Raw genomic sequence first — 14862 nt, forward strand, 5'->3', positions numbered from 1 at the left:
CCAACACTACATGCACTGTCCTGTCACGCTCCTTTGAAAGGTCACCGTAACAGAGGATTACACCATGAATGCAGATGACAAATTGCACATTACTGCAAGCTAAAGTCAATGAGTTAAGCACATAAAGAGTTTTCTCTTGAGGAGCTGATGGAAGATTAACTCTGTTTTGAACAAATGTCCTTAGAATACAATTTTCTGTAAAACTTCCCTGGAACGTTTACATGCTCACGAGTACGTGTGCATATGTGTGCAGGGAAGCTGCACAACCAATGGCAACTCTGATTTGGAGTTCATATCCAAGAACCTTGAAGCTCAATCCCTTACTCCCTAAGACACGGAGGGAACAAAAAGTCCTGCATTTCCTCAGCCTGCTCCTAACCCTGCGGCTCTGCGCTGACAATGAAGATGATCAAATCAGGGCTTTGGTTGGCTTGCTGCAGGAATCAATTTCTTTTCTTTTGTTGCTGAAAAAGCACTGAGATTTCTTCCTTTTTATTCCTCTCCGTTCTGAGAAATACCAGGCAGTTGATACAGCTGAGCAGAGGTACAACAGAGAGATACATCATCTAGAAGATTCTCTGGTGTTTGCCCACACAGCCTTATTGATGCTCTAACTAAATTGCTTGCAGCGTCTGGTTTTGAGACAAAATTTTCTCCAGGTCAAACTGAATGGGAATTTGGTAACCTTTTTCTTTCCCTTTTATTACAAGTGTGAAGTTCCCTAGTAAACACTGCTTTGAGCATGCAAAATCTACCAATTCCACATATGATAGGCACAAATACTTTGTTCAATTCAAATCACAAGGCTAACTAACTAAACGACAAAGCCTACAAGAGGAAATCAAGCTACCTAACCTAATGAAGTAATGGCCTCAGACTCCACAATTCTGCAGAATAACTCATGGAGATGACCAACAGCTTCATCCCCAAATGCCAAAGTTCCACTTTTTAAACTAATTCTTCTCCTTTGGAAATCTGCCATTTGCTGAACATAACCACCATGTCCTGATTTACTGGAATCATGACAAATAATAATAGGGCTCCATTATGGTGAATTTTGGTTTAGAGCTATGAACATAACAGACCACAAACCCCACAATATTGCTAATGCCAAAACTGTCCCACTGATATAATTTCTAGGCCTGAATTGGGAGCTAAAGGAGGAATCAGTAAAGGAAGCAGAGTTTGCATCTGCCATTAAATTGTCTCATGATTGCTTAACCAGATCAAAGTTCTCAATTGTGCAAAATATGTCAAAATAGTATCTTCCAAAGAAAAGAATATGTGAAGAAATTAATCAAAAAGTATTATTTAGGTTTTGGAGAAATCTGCTATACAAATTATCAGCAGTTCCTAGGCACTTCTATTAAGCTACATCTTCATAAGTCCAAATATACATGCACTCCATCTAGACTGGCAGAGTTCCGGCTATTAGCAGTTGCCCATTTTTAGATCCTTCCTCTTCAAATTTACATCATAAGATAAATAAATGGCAGATTTCTTCACTACCTATAAACATTTTAATGCACACAGCTGCATTCTTCACCACACCAATTCAATTTCACATGCATGAATGCAGTAAAACATTTTTTTCTAGAGTCCTATTCCTGAAGGTTATGTATGCTTAGAATATGTTTGCAGGATCTAAGCCTTGGGAAACCAGTAACAGCATTATTTGAGTTTATTTCAAGAAGACTGATGGGCAGAATAAAGCTGAGAAGATAAGGGTTGTTATCGTTACAATGACTAGAAACCCCAACCAAGAGACTGAGAATTTAAAGAGTGCAAGATATTCTTCATCAAATACTCTCTCCCACTGACTCCTGCAACAACTATTTCTGTCAGCTATACCTGCAAATACTTGCATTCTGATGTGTTTACACATCGCTTTAAAGAAAAAGACAAATTTGTGAAGGTGCACAGCTATAAGCACCCCTTCATACTAAGATCTCTAGGCTTTCCACCAGCACTCTGCTGGGATTACGTGTGTGCCAAGCCTGAGTTTTTTAACTAAAAATGTTGTTGAACTGTGATGTAAAATAGAAAAAAAAATAGTCCATTTTGGAACTCCCTTCCATTTGAATGATCCGCAGATCATTGAAATTTGAAATGAAATGATGAAATTTGAAATGAAAACATGAAATTCGCAGATGACACCAAATTGGCTGGAAGTGTGGATCTGCCTGGGGGTAGCGAGGCCCTACAGAGGGATCTGGACAGGCTGGAGAGCTGGGCTGGAGCCAATGGGATGAGTTTCAACAAGGCCAAATGCCGGGTCCTGCACTTCGGCCACAACAACCCCAGGCGACGCTACAGGCTTGGGGCGGTGTGGCTGGAGGACTGCGTAGAGGAAATGGACCTGGGGGTATTGATTGATGCTCGGCTGAACATGAGCCGACAGTGTGCCCACGTGGCCAAGAAGGCCAATGGCATCCTGGCTTGCATCAGAAACAGTGTTGCAAGCAGGAGCAGAGAGGTGATTGTTCCCCTATATTCAGCACTCGTGAGGCCGCACCTGGAGTACTGTGTCCAGTTTTGGGCCCCTCACTGCAAGAAAGATATTGAGGCCCTGGAACGTGTTCAAAGAAGGGCAACAAAGCTGGTGAGGGGTCTGGAACACAGGCCATATGAGGAGAGGCTGAAGGAGCTGGGAATGTTCAGCCTGGAGAAGAGGAGGCTCAGGGGAGACCTTATTGCTCTCTATAACTTCCTGAAGGGAGGTTGTAGTGAGCTGGGGGTCGGCCTCTTCTCTCGTGTCATTAGTGATAGGACCAGGGGGAATGGTTTCAAGCTACGGCAAAGGAGATTCAGGCTGGACATGAGGAAGTATTACTTTTCAGAAAGGGTGGTCAGGCACTGGAATGGACTGCCCAGGGAGGTGGTGGAATCACCGACCCTGGGGGTGTTCAAGGAAAGACTGGATGTTGTGTTGAGGGACATGGTTTAGTAGGAGCTATTGGGAATAGGTGAACGGTTGGACTGGGTGATCTTTTAGGTCTTTTCCAACCTTAGTGATTCTATGATTCTATGATTCTATGAATCCATGTGCTATTTTCTCAAAAGAATCGTTCGTCTTTAATACAAATTTCTAAACAAATGAATGAATGAATTCTGAAATTGCTTTCCAACTTAGGACCGAACTTCATGTGATTGTGGTTCTACAGTTATCTTCTAAGAACAGCAGTAAGCTATTGAGAAGATAAGAAATGTCAGCAGAAAATAATGATGTACACATCTGGAATATTTTCAAGAACTTTAGAAAAAGCAACCTGGTAAACAGTATGTTAAAAAAAAAAAACAAAAAAAACCCGAGTGAGCAACAGGCAAAAATCTGTTGGGATGGATATAAAAAGCTTATGGACAAGCGTACTAACCTGCTGGGCACATCCTCCTCTGCTCCTTTGTCCAACACACTGCTCAGATTATGTTCTGCTAGTGTCTCCTCAGGAACCTCTTCCAGTTCCTCTTCCCGTTGCAGTGACAGTCGGTAATTCTCCAGCTCAATTCGCTCAGGTGTGCCACGCAAGCGCTTAGCAAGGCTGGGCTCTTCCAGCCCATTTACATTAGGACCTAAAGAATAAGTCAGTGAATGAACAATAAATGCAACAGTCGGAACGGCAATTTCTGAAGAAATTGAGCAATTGGGAGAAATAGGGTATGAGGCAGAGGGAGGTAAGTAAAGTGAGAGAATACCTAATTTCATTATCCCATTCACCACTACTGGCAGAACCTCCTGGGAGCCAGACTGCAAAAGGCAATCTGAGTGTTTTGGGATGATAGATGCTAAAAAGTAGTTAAAATGTCCTAGTTGAGAGATGTTCTAGCTGCAAAAACCTATAGCTGCAGCGGAGTCTGCACAGTCTGGCCACAGGCTGGATTTGTTCTCTGAGATGAAGCAGGAATGCTATGGGGCAAGCCTGCTGCATGATGTTAAAATAGCTACCAGTCAAGCCAGGTAGAGCTATAGAAAGCAAGAAAATATGACAAATACTTGAAGGAGGGGGGGAAGGAGGGAATGAAAAGGGCCACTTGGAGTGATTTTTCAAGCTTTTTTAGACTTGAATCCATTCAGTTTTTAATCAGAGTTTGTTATGAAATGAACCACAGTAAAAAATCTAGGTGAGATGTTCACAACCCCAGCATCACAAAAACCAGAGGGCTACACAAACCAAGTGTACATGAACCAGACAGCCGGAGAAAAGTACACAGAAGCTTCGTTCACTGTGATGCTCAATTAATTACAGTCTAACCTACACTCATCCATCTCTTCATTAAATCTTAGTATTTTAATAGGGAGCCGCTGTTTACCCAGCTTACCATTTACAGAGTCTAATCTTTCCTAGCTTTTGTTTTGCTTTGCTGAACAAACCAAGCCTTCCTCTCGTGAGATAAGCTCTTCAGTGCACAGATCATCCCCCAGGTCTCCACACCTGTCCCTGTTTGGATTAATCTTTCCAAAACCTGCATGATCTGAACTGTGCACAGCTTTCCAGATGAGGTCTTATCTGCGTAACATACAACCCTGCCAGAAACCTCTCATCTGATACACCCTGAGAACACATTTGCCTATTTATACACCACATAATACTGGGGGCTTTATTTATTGACTGATACTCAAACCTTTCTCCTTCTCTGCTTTCAACTGATAAGCACCTTGATGGCAGCCAAAATTGTCAACACTTACTTGGTGCATGCATGACCTGGTACTTTCTAGTATTACATGTCTATTTTTAATATTATAGTCCACATCATTTTGCGGTTCTCAGTGTATGACATGCCTTTCCTCCTCTGCACTGATGAGGGCTGGAAACATTGCCTCAGCAGCGAGCTTCATTAGCAGATTTCTCCTTTTTGGTCAGTATCCTTAGCAAAAGCATTGCAAGGATCAGTCCCCAGATCCACAGTCTGTAGGTGTTACCCAACTCCATTACTTCCTCTTTGAATAAAATTGCTGAACTCCCATTTGAGCCAGCTCCTCCATTACTTGACACTTCATATACTATCCCTCGTCTTATCCAGCTTTAATAATTATTTCCATGTGGCTGCTTTCAGGTACTTTACTGAAGTCCAGACTTTGGATATGCTGCATTTTCTCCCGGAGATTTGCGGATTGCTTCATCAGTAAGAGCTGTCAGGGTAGTTAGGCACAGTGTCTGGTGAATCCGTGTCACATTTTATACCACTTACCTTCATGAGCTCAAAGGACTTCACTGCAGAATCAGAAGTCTTTATTTATTCACTCAAAGAAGAAGTTTTATCTACTATTTACATTAACTGATGTGTACTTGTTCCAATCTCCTTTTCTCCTTTTTCATTCACTTGCTCTCCTGGCTGTATCTAAGACTACATTCAACATCAGACTCCACGTATGCAGACCCATTTCTTTCCCATATCATTAGACTAGAGAATGCTCTCCTTCCTTACCTTCGCACAGCCTAACCCAGCTTGAGCTTTCTCAACATTTACTTTATCCTCTTTCTTTTTTACATCCAAGAGAGCTTTTGCTTTTTCTCTCCATTCTTTGCAGTTTCTCAGTTTATTTCTACTACAGCCTTTTTTCAGGGCAATCACTCACCCAGGAACGCATTAGCCTTTCACACAAAAGACTACACAGGCCTTGCCATAACTAGAGGCATTAATCCCTCAGTCCTTCTCCAGAAAGATAAAATCTCATGAAGACAACTTCCAGGACAATACTTGGTATTACCGAACCCCTCTATGATGTGGACAAGTGGTTGCTGTGCCCCTGGGCTGGACTGAGCTTCTTTATGGTGGAAACCGCAGCTGCTAGCTCAGGTGAAAGGCAGGAGCATCACTGTCCATTTCCAGTGAGAAAGTGGTCTCCATCCTTTCCTGCTGCTAAGCCTTATGTTGTATTAGTGCTTTCAAAGTTTAGTGGAACTGATCTGTCTTCTCAGCTGGGATTCATGCTTCATTTCATTCTCTCTAGATGGTGATACCACCTCAGCCAAATCTATTTTTATAATCTGTGTTACATTCCCTAGCCCTGAGCTCATAGTAACGGGAGAAATGACCTGGAATACTGCTCCGCCAGTTCTGGCTGACAGGGGAAAACCAAGGGCTCTGGGTAATGGAAGAGCATCGAGGTGAGAGAAAACAACTAAAGAATTCACAGAATCAGCAAAAAACGAGAGCTCTTCTACTTGGAACCCTTTATACACAACAGAGCACTCAACTAGGCTCAGCTGTTTCCATAGGAATATCCTTTCACAAGCTCCCTTTTGCTTGTTCTCTTCCAAAGCATACCCCAAAATTGCTGCAACATGCACCAGTGTACAAAGTGATAAGAAAAAGAAAGATAACTTTTTCGCCGTCTGATATTCTCTCACTCCTCTGATTTTCTAACTATCTTAAGCCTTTTTTCTTGTCAGCCTTTTCAAAGTTGGAAAAAAGAAAGAGAAATATTAAAAAAATCATTCCATATAATTAAACTGTATGAACGGAATATATATTTTATATATATGTATATATATATATAAAAGAGATGCTCGTTTCACTGCTACAGTATCTGGGTTGGGGAGAAAGATTAGCAGCAATAACACTGAGGTAAAAGAGGACTGAACATCATGCTGATATCTCTTTATATGCATTGCACTGAGGTATTTAATCTTCTGGGCATGTTATTCAATAGAAACAAAGGATCACCAACCTTCTAATCGTGAAGACTGAGTACAAGTACAAATTGTACAAAGACCATCAAACCAATTACCTCACAGTACAAAGTTTAAGTATGAGCAAATCTATCATTAAAACTATGTTAGAAAAAAATGGAATGATGGGAAAAAAAGAGAAATCTACCTACACTTTAAGGCAAAAGAGTGTACTCAAACCAGGATGTCTGCTAGGCTTGAGAAGTGCTCTCTGCCTCAAAATCCCAAAGAATTAAAAAGAAAACTCCCAGCAATTTTCAAACTCATTTCTATAACCACCCAGTTCAGATGCAGGATTGACAACATTCATTTTACTTTGTACATAAAACAGCTCTATGCCGGACAACATAAGCCAGAAACTGAATTGATAACTAAGGGATTCAGCAAGGGACTTCTAAAACCTTGCTCTGTATAGACACACTTTGTGTGCAAGACCTGGTTTTGTTTCTAAAAGGTGCCATAGGCTTACCTGACTAACTGCAAAGCCACTGCCATTGTTACCCAGTGCTAATAGGAGAAATGCTGACAACCTTCTGTCTACACCACGAAGACATCAGCTACCAAAGGGAAAAGCGTTAGTTTACAAACCTACCTAAGGGACAAAGCTAGGTGAGAGATATAGGTATACTTAATGTGGCAAGAACATGAGTAATTTGTCCACATTATGCTACAGAGTTCATATCAATTCATTCGAAGCTACAAAAGAAAATTAAACCGGCACAAGGAAATTTGAAGCTGTCCTACCTCACTTCTCCCAAACATGTATGGTGCTGTATGCATGGAAAAAGTCTGTTCCTTACTGTGGAGTCGGCAGCCAAGATTTGCGAGGACTGCCAAAAGTATGGCTCATTTCTAAGCCACTGCAGTTCAGCACTCAACCTGTCCAAGCGGAGCATAACTGATTTTTGCATCCAACGTAGGAATGATAGGACAAGAGGAAATGGCCTTAACTTGCACCAGTGGAGTTTTGGGTTGGATACGGGGAAGAATTTCTTCTCAAAAAGAGTGGTGGGGCATTGGAGTAGGTGGCTAAGGGAGGTGGTGGAGTCACCATGCCTGGAGGTGTTTAAGGAAAGGACAGATGTTGTACTGAGGGACATGATTTAGTGGGCAATATTGGCAGTAAGTGGACACTTGGACTAGATGACCTTAGAGGTCTTTTCCAACCTTAATGATTCTGTGATTCTATGATTCTAAGGGTTGCTCCAGAGGAGAAGTGCTTCTTTCAAACATCACGTTGTATTCCCAGATTAGTTTGTTGCCTGCCAGTGGGAAATAGCTGCAGAATACATTCATCATTCGTTATCTGACATTCCTCCTTGTCAGTGCATCAGGGCTCAGAGCCAAATGACTGAAACTGGTCACAACTGAGAGAAAAGGGGATGATAAAGCTGCATGTGCCAGAAGAACTCTGCATTACTGGCCATGGAGGGGAGACACCTGAAAGCCAAGAACAGCTTCTGATGCAACCAACAGATCAGCTGAAAATGCACAAACAACATCCAAAATAGGACACATTTCAAAATCCAGACCTTTATTTTGGAAGAGCAATGGACCATGAACATTACATAGATCATCCAAAGGGAATTGTTTTTCCTAACAGGACAGGCCGCTTAGCTGTTGCATGAAAGCTGCCAGAGTCCTTTATTTATCTCAGCCCTGACACTGCCTGCATCCTGTACAGAAAATCGTACCATCAGAGATAACAACCCTACACCAAACTGCTCCTGGAGTCTGAAAGCGTCTTTTCTTTTGACCTGATTCCAGCTTTGGAGACTATTGGAAGGTTCAAGAATCTCCTGTTAGGAGAGGATTCCATCTCTATTTTTCCTTAGTAGTTCTTTGTCCTATGAAAGCTACAGATTAATTTGTGAACCAGATGAAATCTTGCCAGGGTTATTCCCTGACATAGGACAAACATACATAGGACAAAACTGGGGATTTGAGAACAACAGCTTTTTCCCCAAAGGGAAACTACCTGCCTTGCCCAATTCATTTCTCTGTGTTACTTTCCTCCAATTTATTGTTCATGAATCGCGCAGTACCTTTGCACTTCCTTTTCTTAGTCTAATCTGGCAAGACTGCAAGCTCTCTACGGTAAATGTCAAGTACAGAGCCAGCATTTTGCACAGGCTCTGATGGAGCCTTGGGGAGGAGCAGCAACTCAAATGAATCTACTGAGAAAGACACATAACAGAGGGAAAGAATTAATACACTTCTCAGAAAAATCTCCATTCCGGACTTCACACATCTTGTGCTTTTATAATCTGAAATACTATCTGTTTGCATTCAATCCTCTTTTCTAAACAATTCTATCTCCACAGAGTTGTTTGAGAACATGGTTATGTCAGATAAAACAACTGCTATGGATACAACCGCATATCACACACAACAAAACACAGAGATGGAAGATGGAACTCTCCTGCGGCAGTTCAAAGAAATGCAGTGAACACCGAGTCAGAAATGCTGAATGTTCTCAAATTCCATTGCCATTAATTTGTAAGAAATATCTTGGAGGATAAGGTTTCTGAAGTTTGCTTGCAGTTCAAAAAACACTATCAATAAGGTATACAGAAGAACACAAATGAGCTCTAAGAGCATTTTTGGCATCTCATTTTCTGTGGGTTTTTAATGTCAGATTGAGTTTCAGTTTTTTCTCAGAAGTTTCACCCTCGCCCTTTTCTATTCCATTAACTGCCTCTTTGTACTTCAGCTCCACTTCTCATCTCAGGGCTTCAGAATGTGTTACAAGTCTTAGCGCATTAAAACAAACCAATTTTGGAAGTAGATAAGTATCGTATAGGCATCACACAAGTCCAGACACAGTGATTAAATACCAGCAAGTCAGTCTCACAATAGATTAGCGGCAGTGCCAGAAACAGGATCCAGAATGCCCAACTCTTTCCTCTCAGCTTCCCTTTAAGTCAAGACAAAAGGCTTTGAAATAAGAAAGGGGCTAAAACAAAACATGCCAGACATCAAGCATCAGGATTATCTGGTTTACATGAGCAGGTTGAGCAAAGGCCCCTCCTATGAGATGCTCACAGTGCTCAGCACAGTGTGCTCTAAAGCAGAATGCTTAGTACTGAGACATGCTGTTGGATGCTGCACATATGGAAACGGTAAGTCAATTAAGATATCCCATTTAATTAAGTGCAACTGATTTCTTTTGAGACACGTAGCCAGAAATCCTGTCTTTAATCCTGTACAAAATTAGTATCTAACCACTGTTAACAATTTTGGTACTGCACAGTATGAGATATACTAAACATGTCATTGGCAGCTCTAAGCTGACCTGCAGCAGTATCTTAAATGTAATTGCTGAGAGTTTGGAAGAAGTTTCAGGATTTTACATCTAGATATAGCCACCCTTTATAATTTAATTTCTAAGAAAAGTATATAGAAAACCAGTAAGAGCCCAGCAGGACTGGGGAATTCCTGTCACTGCTTGTTCACACAGCCTCACTTTGCACACTGCAGAACTGCATGTTGCCTGGTAGCATCCCCTGAAACTTGATAAGCACATCCTCAGAGACAGAAAGGGTGATAAAACACCTAATTAGACAGAGACAAAAACATATTTGTTTGAACATAAATACATAACAGTCATCAACTGTCAATGCTTCTTTGATAAAGTGCCTCATCTTTCTCTCTCAGCCTCTAAGGGTTTTCCCAAGCCCTCAGGGAGCCTCAAATACTTTGTTATTCTGGGAAGACACCAAATCTTGAATTTTGTTACATCTGCATTTCCAGCTTGATCCATAATCCACAAGTAAGTTATCCAATGGTCATGCACAGGATTGAAAACGAGCTCAAATCTGAAGACAACACTACTGAAATTTGTCAGTAATGCACATACAGCAATCTGTAATAAATAACAAGTAACTAAACTTTCTAAAAAAAAAAAAAATGTGCCTGGGGCTTCTATTACTGCTTCCAACCTCAGTCCCCACACTAAGGCAACTGTCACTAAGGCAATTCTTCCTAGCAAACTGGGAACTAAACAGAGAAACAGGGAGATTAACGTGCACAGAAAAAAAGCTGTTTGATTTAAACACCCTCTAATGCAGAAGTACCCAACAGAGAGTTATTACAGGACCAGCACCTCAAAACCACTACCACGTACAGGAAAAACTGTTAGATAAAATATTCAAGGAATTTTGAAACAGATACTCTCGAAACAAACTTGAGGACATAAGGCTTCCTCCACGCATTCCACAACCTCCAGCTACAATTAACTTCTCCATATCTCAGATACTGTCAGAAAATATAGGACCCAATCTCTTCGTAATTATAAAAGTGAATTGGATTGACTATAGAATGAAATCTATCTTACTGAGGCTTATTCAGGATTTTCCACCTGCTCCCACTGAGAGTGATTAAAATGGGTTTTTAGAGCTGTCAACACAGATGCTGACAAAATGTTGCCTCCTACAACAGTGGCAAAGCAGGAGCAAAACTGCTGCGTATTTGATCAATCTTTCTTCATTTCCAGTAGAAGCCAGCAGACGAGAGTATCATCAATCAGTTTTATTTCCAGGTCATCTTTACTTCACACTTGTGTCTTGAAAGCAAGTCAAAATTCATCTGCAACTTCAACACCATCAAGTTATGCCTGAGAAATACGTGGTGTTTTTCATATGCAGATGCAAGAAGCTGTGTTATAACATAATGAAAATTTAAAGCTCAGGAAATAGTTCAGTACAGAAAAGCCTTCCTCACTACAGCAGGGGTATAGAACAATCCAGGAATGTATTTCTGGACTCCTGGAAGGAGTCCAGTGTTGCAGACAGTGGGTGGAGAAAAGGAACGGGGGAAAGGAGGTTATTAGGTCACCTAATCCGAGCCCCAGTGAACACCGCTAAGCTTCACTCTTCTTAACGCATCTTTTCTGGCACAGAATCTTATCACCTGCACAATTTAATTTTTTACTTCTGCTCAAACAAGTAACAGAGGTTTTTTTTATTATTTAGTTAATTATTGGAGAGTCCATTATCCAGGAATATTGGCAAATCAGTGACATATTACCTATCATTTTCCCTTTCGTTAGGGACATCTAGGATGTTTGAGCTCCCTCCAAACGTTTTGATCAGCTCTATCATTTGTTGCCTGGCCTTGTTTCTATTTCCTGGAAGAAGCTGAGTGTGGGAAGGCTGAAGTGCCCTTAAGGATAATCTGGCTAAAGATAACATCACTTTGCAGGCGTAACTTTTGTCCTGGAAGCTATTAAAGGCATGTTACCTCAAAGGGCCACCGGGGTGAGGCACACCCAGGAAATGGCTAGGAAGAAAAGGAGAGAGTGGCCACACTCTATGCTAAAATCACCTTGACTTTGGCTCTGACTTTTCCCCCTTTCTAATGTGAAATACATTCTTTGTACCGTGAAATTCTTTAGATATTAATGTCTAAGAGTTGATCATCCAAAAGTAAGCCAAACAGCAACCACTTTTATGTTAAGAAAGACAGCTACTTTCTCTACTACGTAAGACTTCAGAGAGCTTATTTATTCATCATGGCATCCATCTCTCACCATTTATTCCTAGCAGCCCTCTAGAATCCTCCATCTCAGCAGGAGGCATCAGGCATGGAGGTTCCCAATGTGCACATTAACACAACAGTGAACCAAGGACATTTCCATCTAACAGCACTTGAGGAACCTATCAATACAAATCATGTCTAGTTTGTTGCTGTTTGTTTGTTTGTTTTTTAAACCTGCTCTTCCAATCCCAGCTTGGATCCAGGAAAATGTTTTCATCATTAAAGAACAAATAACAAGAAACTAGAAATTTCATCATATATAATGAAAACGTTTGGAATACCAACTGTTTTCAGTTTCCCATTCAAACTGGGATCAGTTTCAAAAGATAGCTTCCAAATGGATATCTTCTTTCATCTACTGAGCTAACCACTCTCTCTTCTGTAGCAATTTATTGCAGATTTTCATAATTACCGGATCTCAGGATATATTTAGATAATAACCGCATTCACATTTAATTTTTTTTTTTTCCTCCTAGAAGATGAAGTGCTGCAAATGGAACAGACTCAAATCTGAAGCCTGTGGTTATAAGAAAATATACTGGGGAATACTTGTCCTACGTAAAAGTTCTATACTCTCCAGAAAACATCAGCATCTGTTCTCTCATTTCTTAGCATCTGCATTTATCCCACATACTTTTGCTTAACTTGCAAAACAACAGAATGTTCCAAGCAATTCAGAGCTTCATACCTTACTGCGAGTTTTTTTGAACCTAAGAAAATTCTTTTATATAGGTATACCTAGGATGGATTCTATCAACATCTAGGATGGATTCCAAAAGACATATATCTGATTAAAATAGCTTACATATCAATTCTGGTGTTTTAAATCATCGAGTTACCGAAGTCTGAAAGCATCTAAAACATCTCTTGGGTAGAAGAAGGCCTATTTTTGAACACTACTACCCCCAGGGCAATTAGATAAACTTCTGTAACAGCATATAGGACAGTTATGAAATTTTCCAAAGAAAGAAAACAGTCTTCTGGGATGACAGCAACACGAGAAATGTCAGACTAAACATACATTTTTGAGACGAGATGTAAGTAACTAAACAAAGCACCCAAGTGCCGTCTCATCCTTAAAGAGCATCTGCCCTGTTTTCTTTGGAAAGCCTAAGCTAAGCTCTACATCCCCATGATCAGCTCAGCAACTGCTACTCCACCTTCTTCCATAAATATACTTCACAGAAGCAGGAGAATGGGTTCATTGTTGACTCAGTAGTATCCATTCCGTCTCTTCAAATATTTTCCATTTGGTTTTTGTCGCTGTTTTGGGTTGTTTGCTTGGTTTTTGTTTGTTTGGGGTTTTAATTTTCTTTTCCTCCCCTTGTTTTCCTTTTGTATTTGAAGATACAATATGAAGTGCATATCCTAGTATTTCATGCTGCTGGCTATAAGCAGATGGTCAAATCATTACTGAACGGCTTTAATTGGTGCAGAGATGAGCACATATTAATTCATACTATTTTCAAAGTATCTCATGTGTTCTCACCGTTGTTACAGAAATTAGAGGAAAAGATCTACATTGCTTTCTGCCTTATGAGATGAAGCAACTAAGTCTAAAATATGAAAACTTGTATACAACCTGCTTTCTACACTACCCTAGTGGTGCGTGCCGCAAAGGAAATGGTCTATGCCAATGTTTCTCTTGACAAAACTGCTACCAAAATGATGAAGCAAGCTCTGTTTTTGGATGCATGGTGAAAAATACCTTAACATTCCTTAAAGCTTAACTCTAGCAATGAAGTTCCCAAACTCCTGCAAAGGCTAACTAGTTCACCTATTATGGAACTAACCAGTTTGTCAAGGGAATGAAACATCCACATTTCCCACAGACTTCTGTGCATATGTTAATGGATCAGTACCTCAAATATATTAAAGTCATTTACACACCCACTTATAATAGATTGTTTTAAAACTTGTCCTTAATACAGAACCAGTTATATTGTGAAGTTGAATTCTCTGTTTTCAATTTTATAAATAAATAGAAGTGATTTAGCATCCACATAAGATCTTCTGTGGATTATTTATTGGGTGACTGAAAGTGAGGATGGAATTACAAAGAAGTACATATGCCTGCTCATTTACCTTATCTGTAGGACAAAAGATCCTTTTAAATCTATTTAACAACTGCTACAAGTCCTAAATAATGCTAAAGACTCACAAAAGTGATGGATGTAAGTTAGAGACTGTGTAAGTCAGGATCCTAGAATAGCATATTCTGAAAAATAGACATTTTCTCTTTACAGGACTACAGGCAAAGAAGCATTTACACTCAGCAAGAGCATGGCTCAGCCCAAACCTACTTTTCTTCCTCATTTTCAAGCCATTTAATCTGCACAACAAAGGTTAAAAATAATCATACTTGACATAGTGTGTTACTTGGGGCTTTACTTACATATTTTCCTCTAGAGTAAATAATTTTCAGGTAAGTATAGGTTGAAATGCAAGGGAGGAGGAAGGGTGGTGGTGAAGAGAAAAATGCCTGAAAGATGTTAATTTTGTTTCACAAACAAAACTAGGGTGTCTTTAACACAAAGTGACTTTTGAGTTGGTGCTTTAGTCCAAAAGAAGAAACCCTTAGTTGTAGCAGAATTGGCATTTCACGCGTAGTTCTACAATCTACCGTTTAAACGTAACTATGCAGGCCAAATCA

At 40.3% G+C, this 14862-nt stretch overlaps 1 protein-coding gene and 1 long non-coding RNA gene across 16 annotated transcripts in view; one reads left to right on the top strand and one right to left on the bottom strand.

Moving 5' to 3' along the window:
- MICAL3 (microtubule associated monooxygenase, calponin and LIM domain containing 3) overlaps positions 1 to 14862 on the bottom strand; it is a 144643-nt gene that overhangs the window by 46768 nt on the left and 83013 nt on the right. For all 15 annotated transcript variants that reach the window (XM_042889562.1, XM_042889563.1, XM_042889574.1 and 12 more), the window contains one exon: positions 3375 to 3570. In XM_042889562.1, the coding sequence (XP_042745496.1) occupies positions 3375 to 3570 (196 nt within the window). The remainder of the gene's footprint in view (positions 1 to 3374; positions 3571 to 14862) is intronic.
- Positions 9515 to 14211, top strand: LOC122189985. Its single transcript, XR_006182053.1, has 2 exons — positions 9515 to 9793; positions 12686 to 14211. It is a non-coding gene; the product is annotated as an uncharacterized LOC122189985 (long non-coding RNA).

Source organism: Lagopus leucura, unplaced genomic scaffold, assembly GCF_019238085.1.
Source record: "Lagopus leucura isolate 7727_CA_CO unplaced genomic scaffold, USGS_WTPT01 Super-Scaffold_100159, whole genome shotgun sequence".
NCBI lineage: Eukaryota > Metazoa > Chordata > Aves > Galliformes > Phasianidae > Lagopus > Lagopus leucura.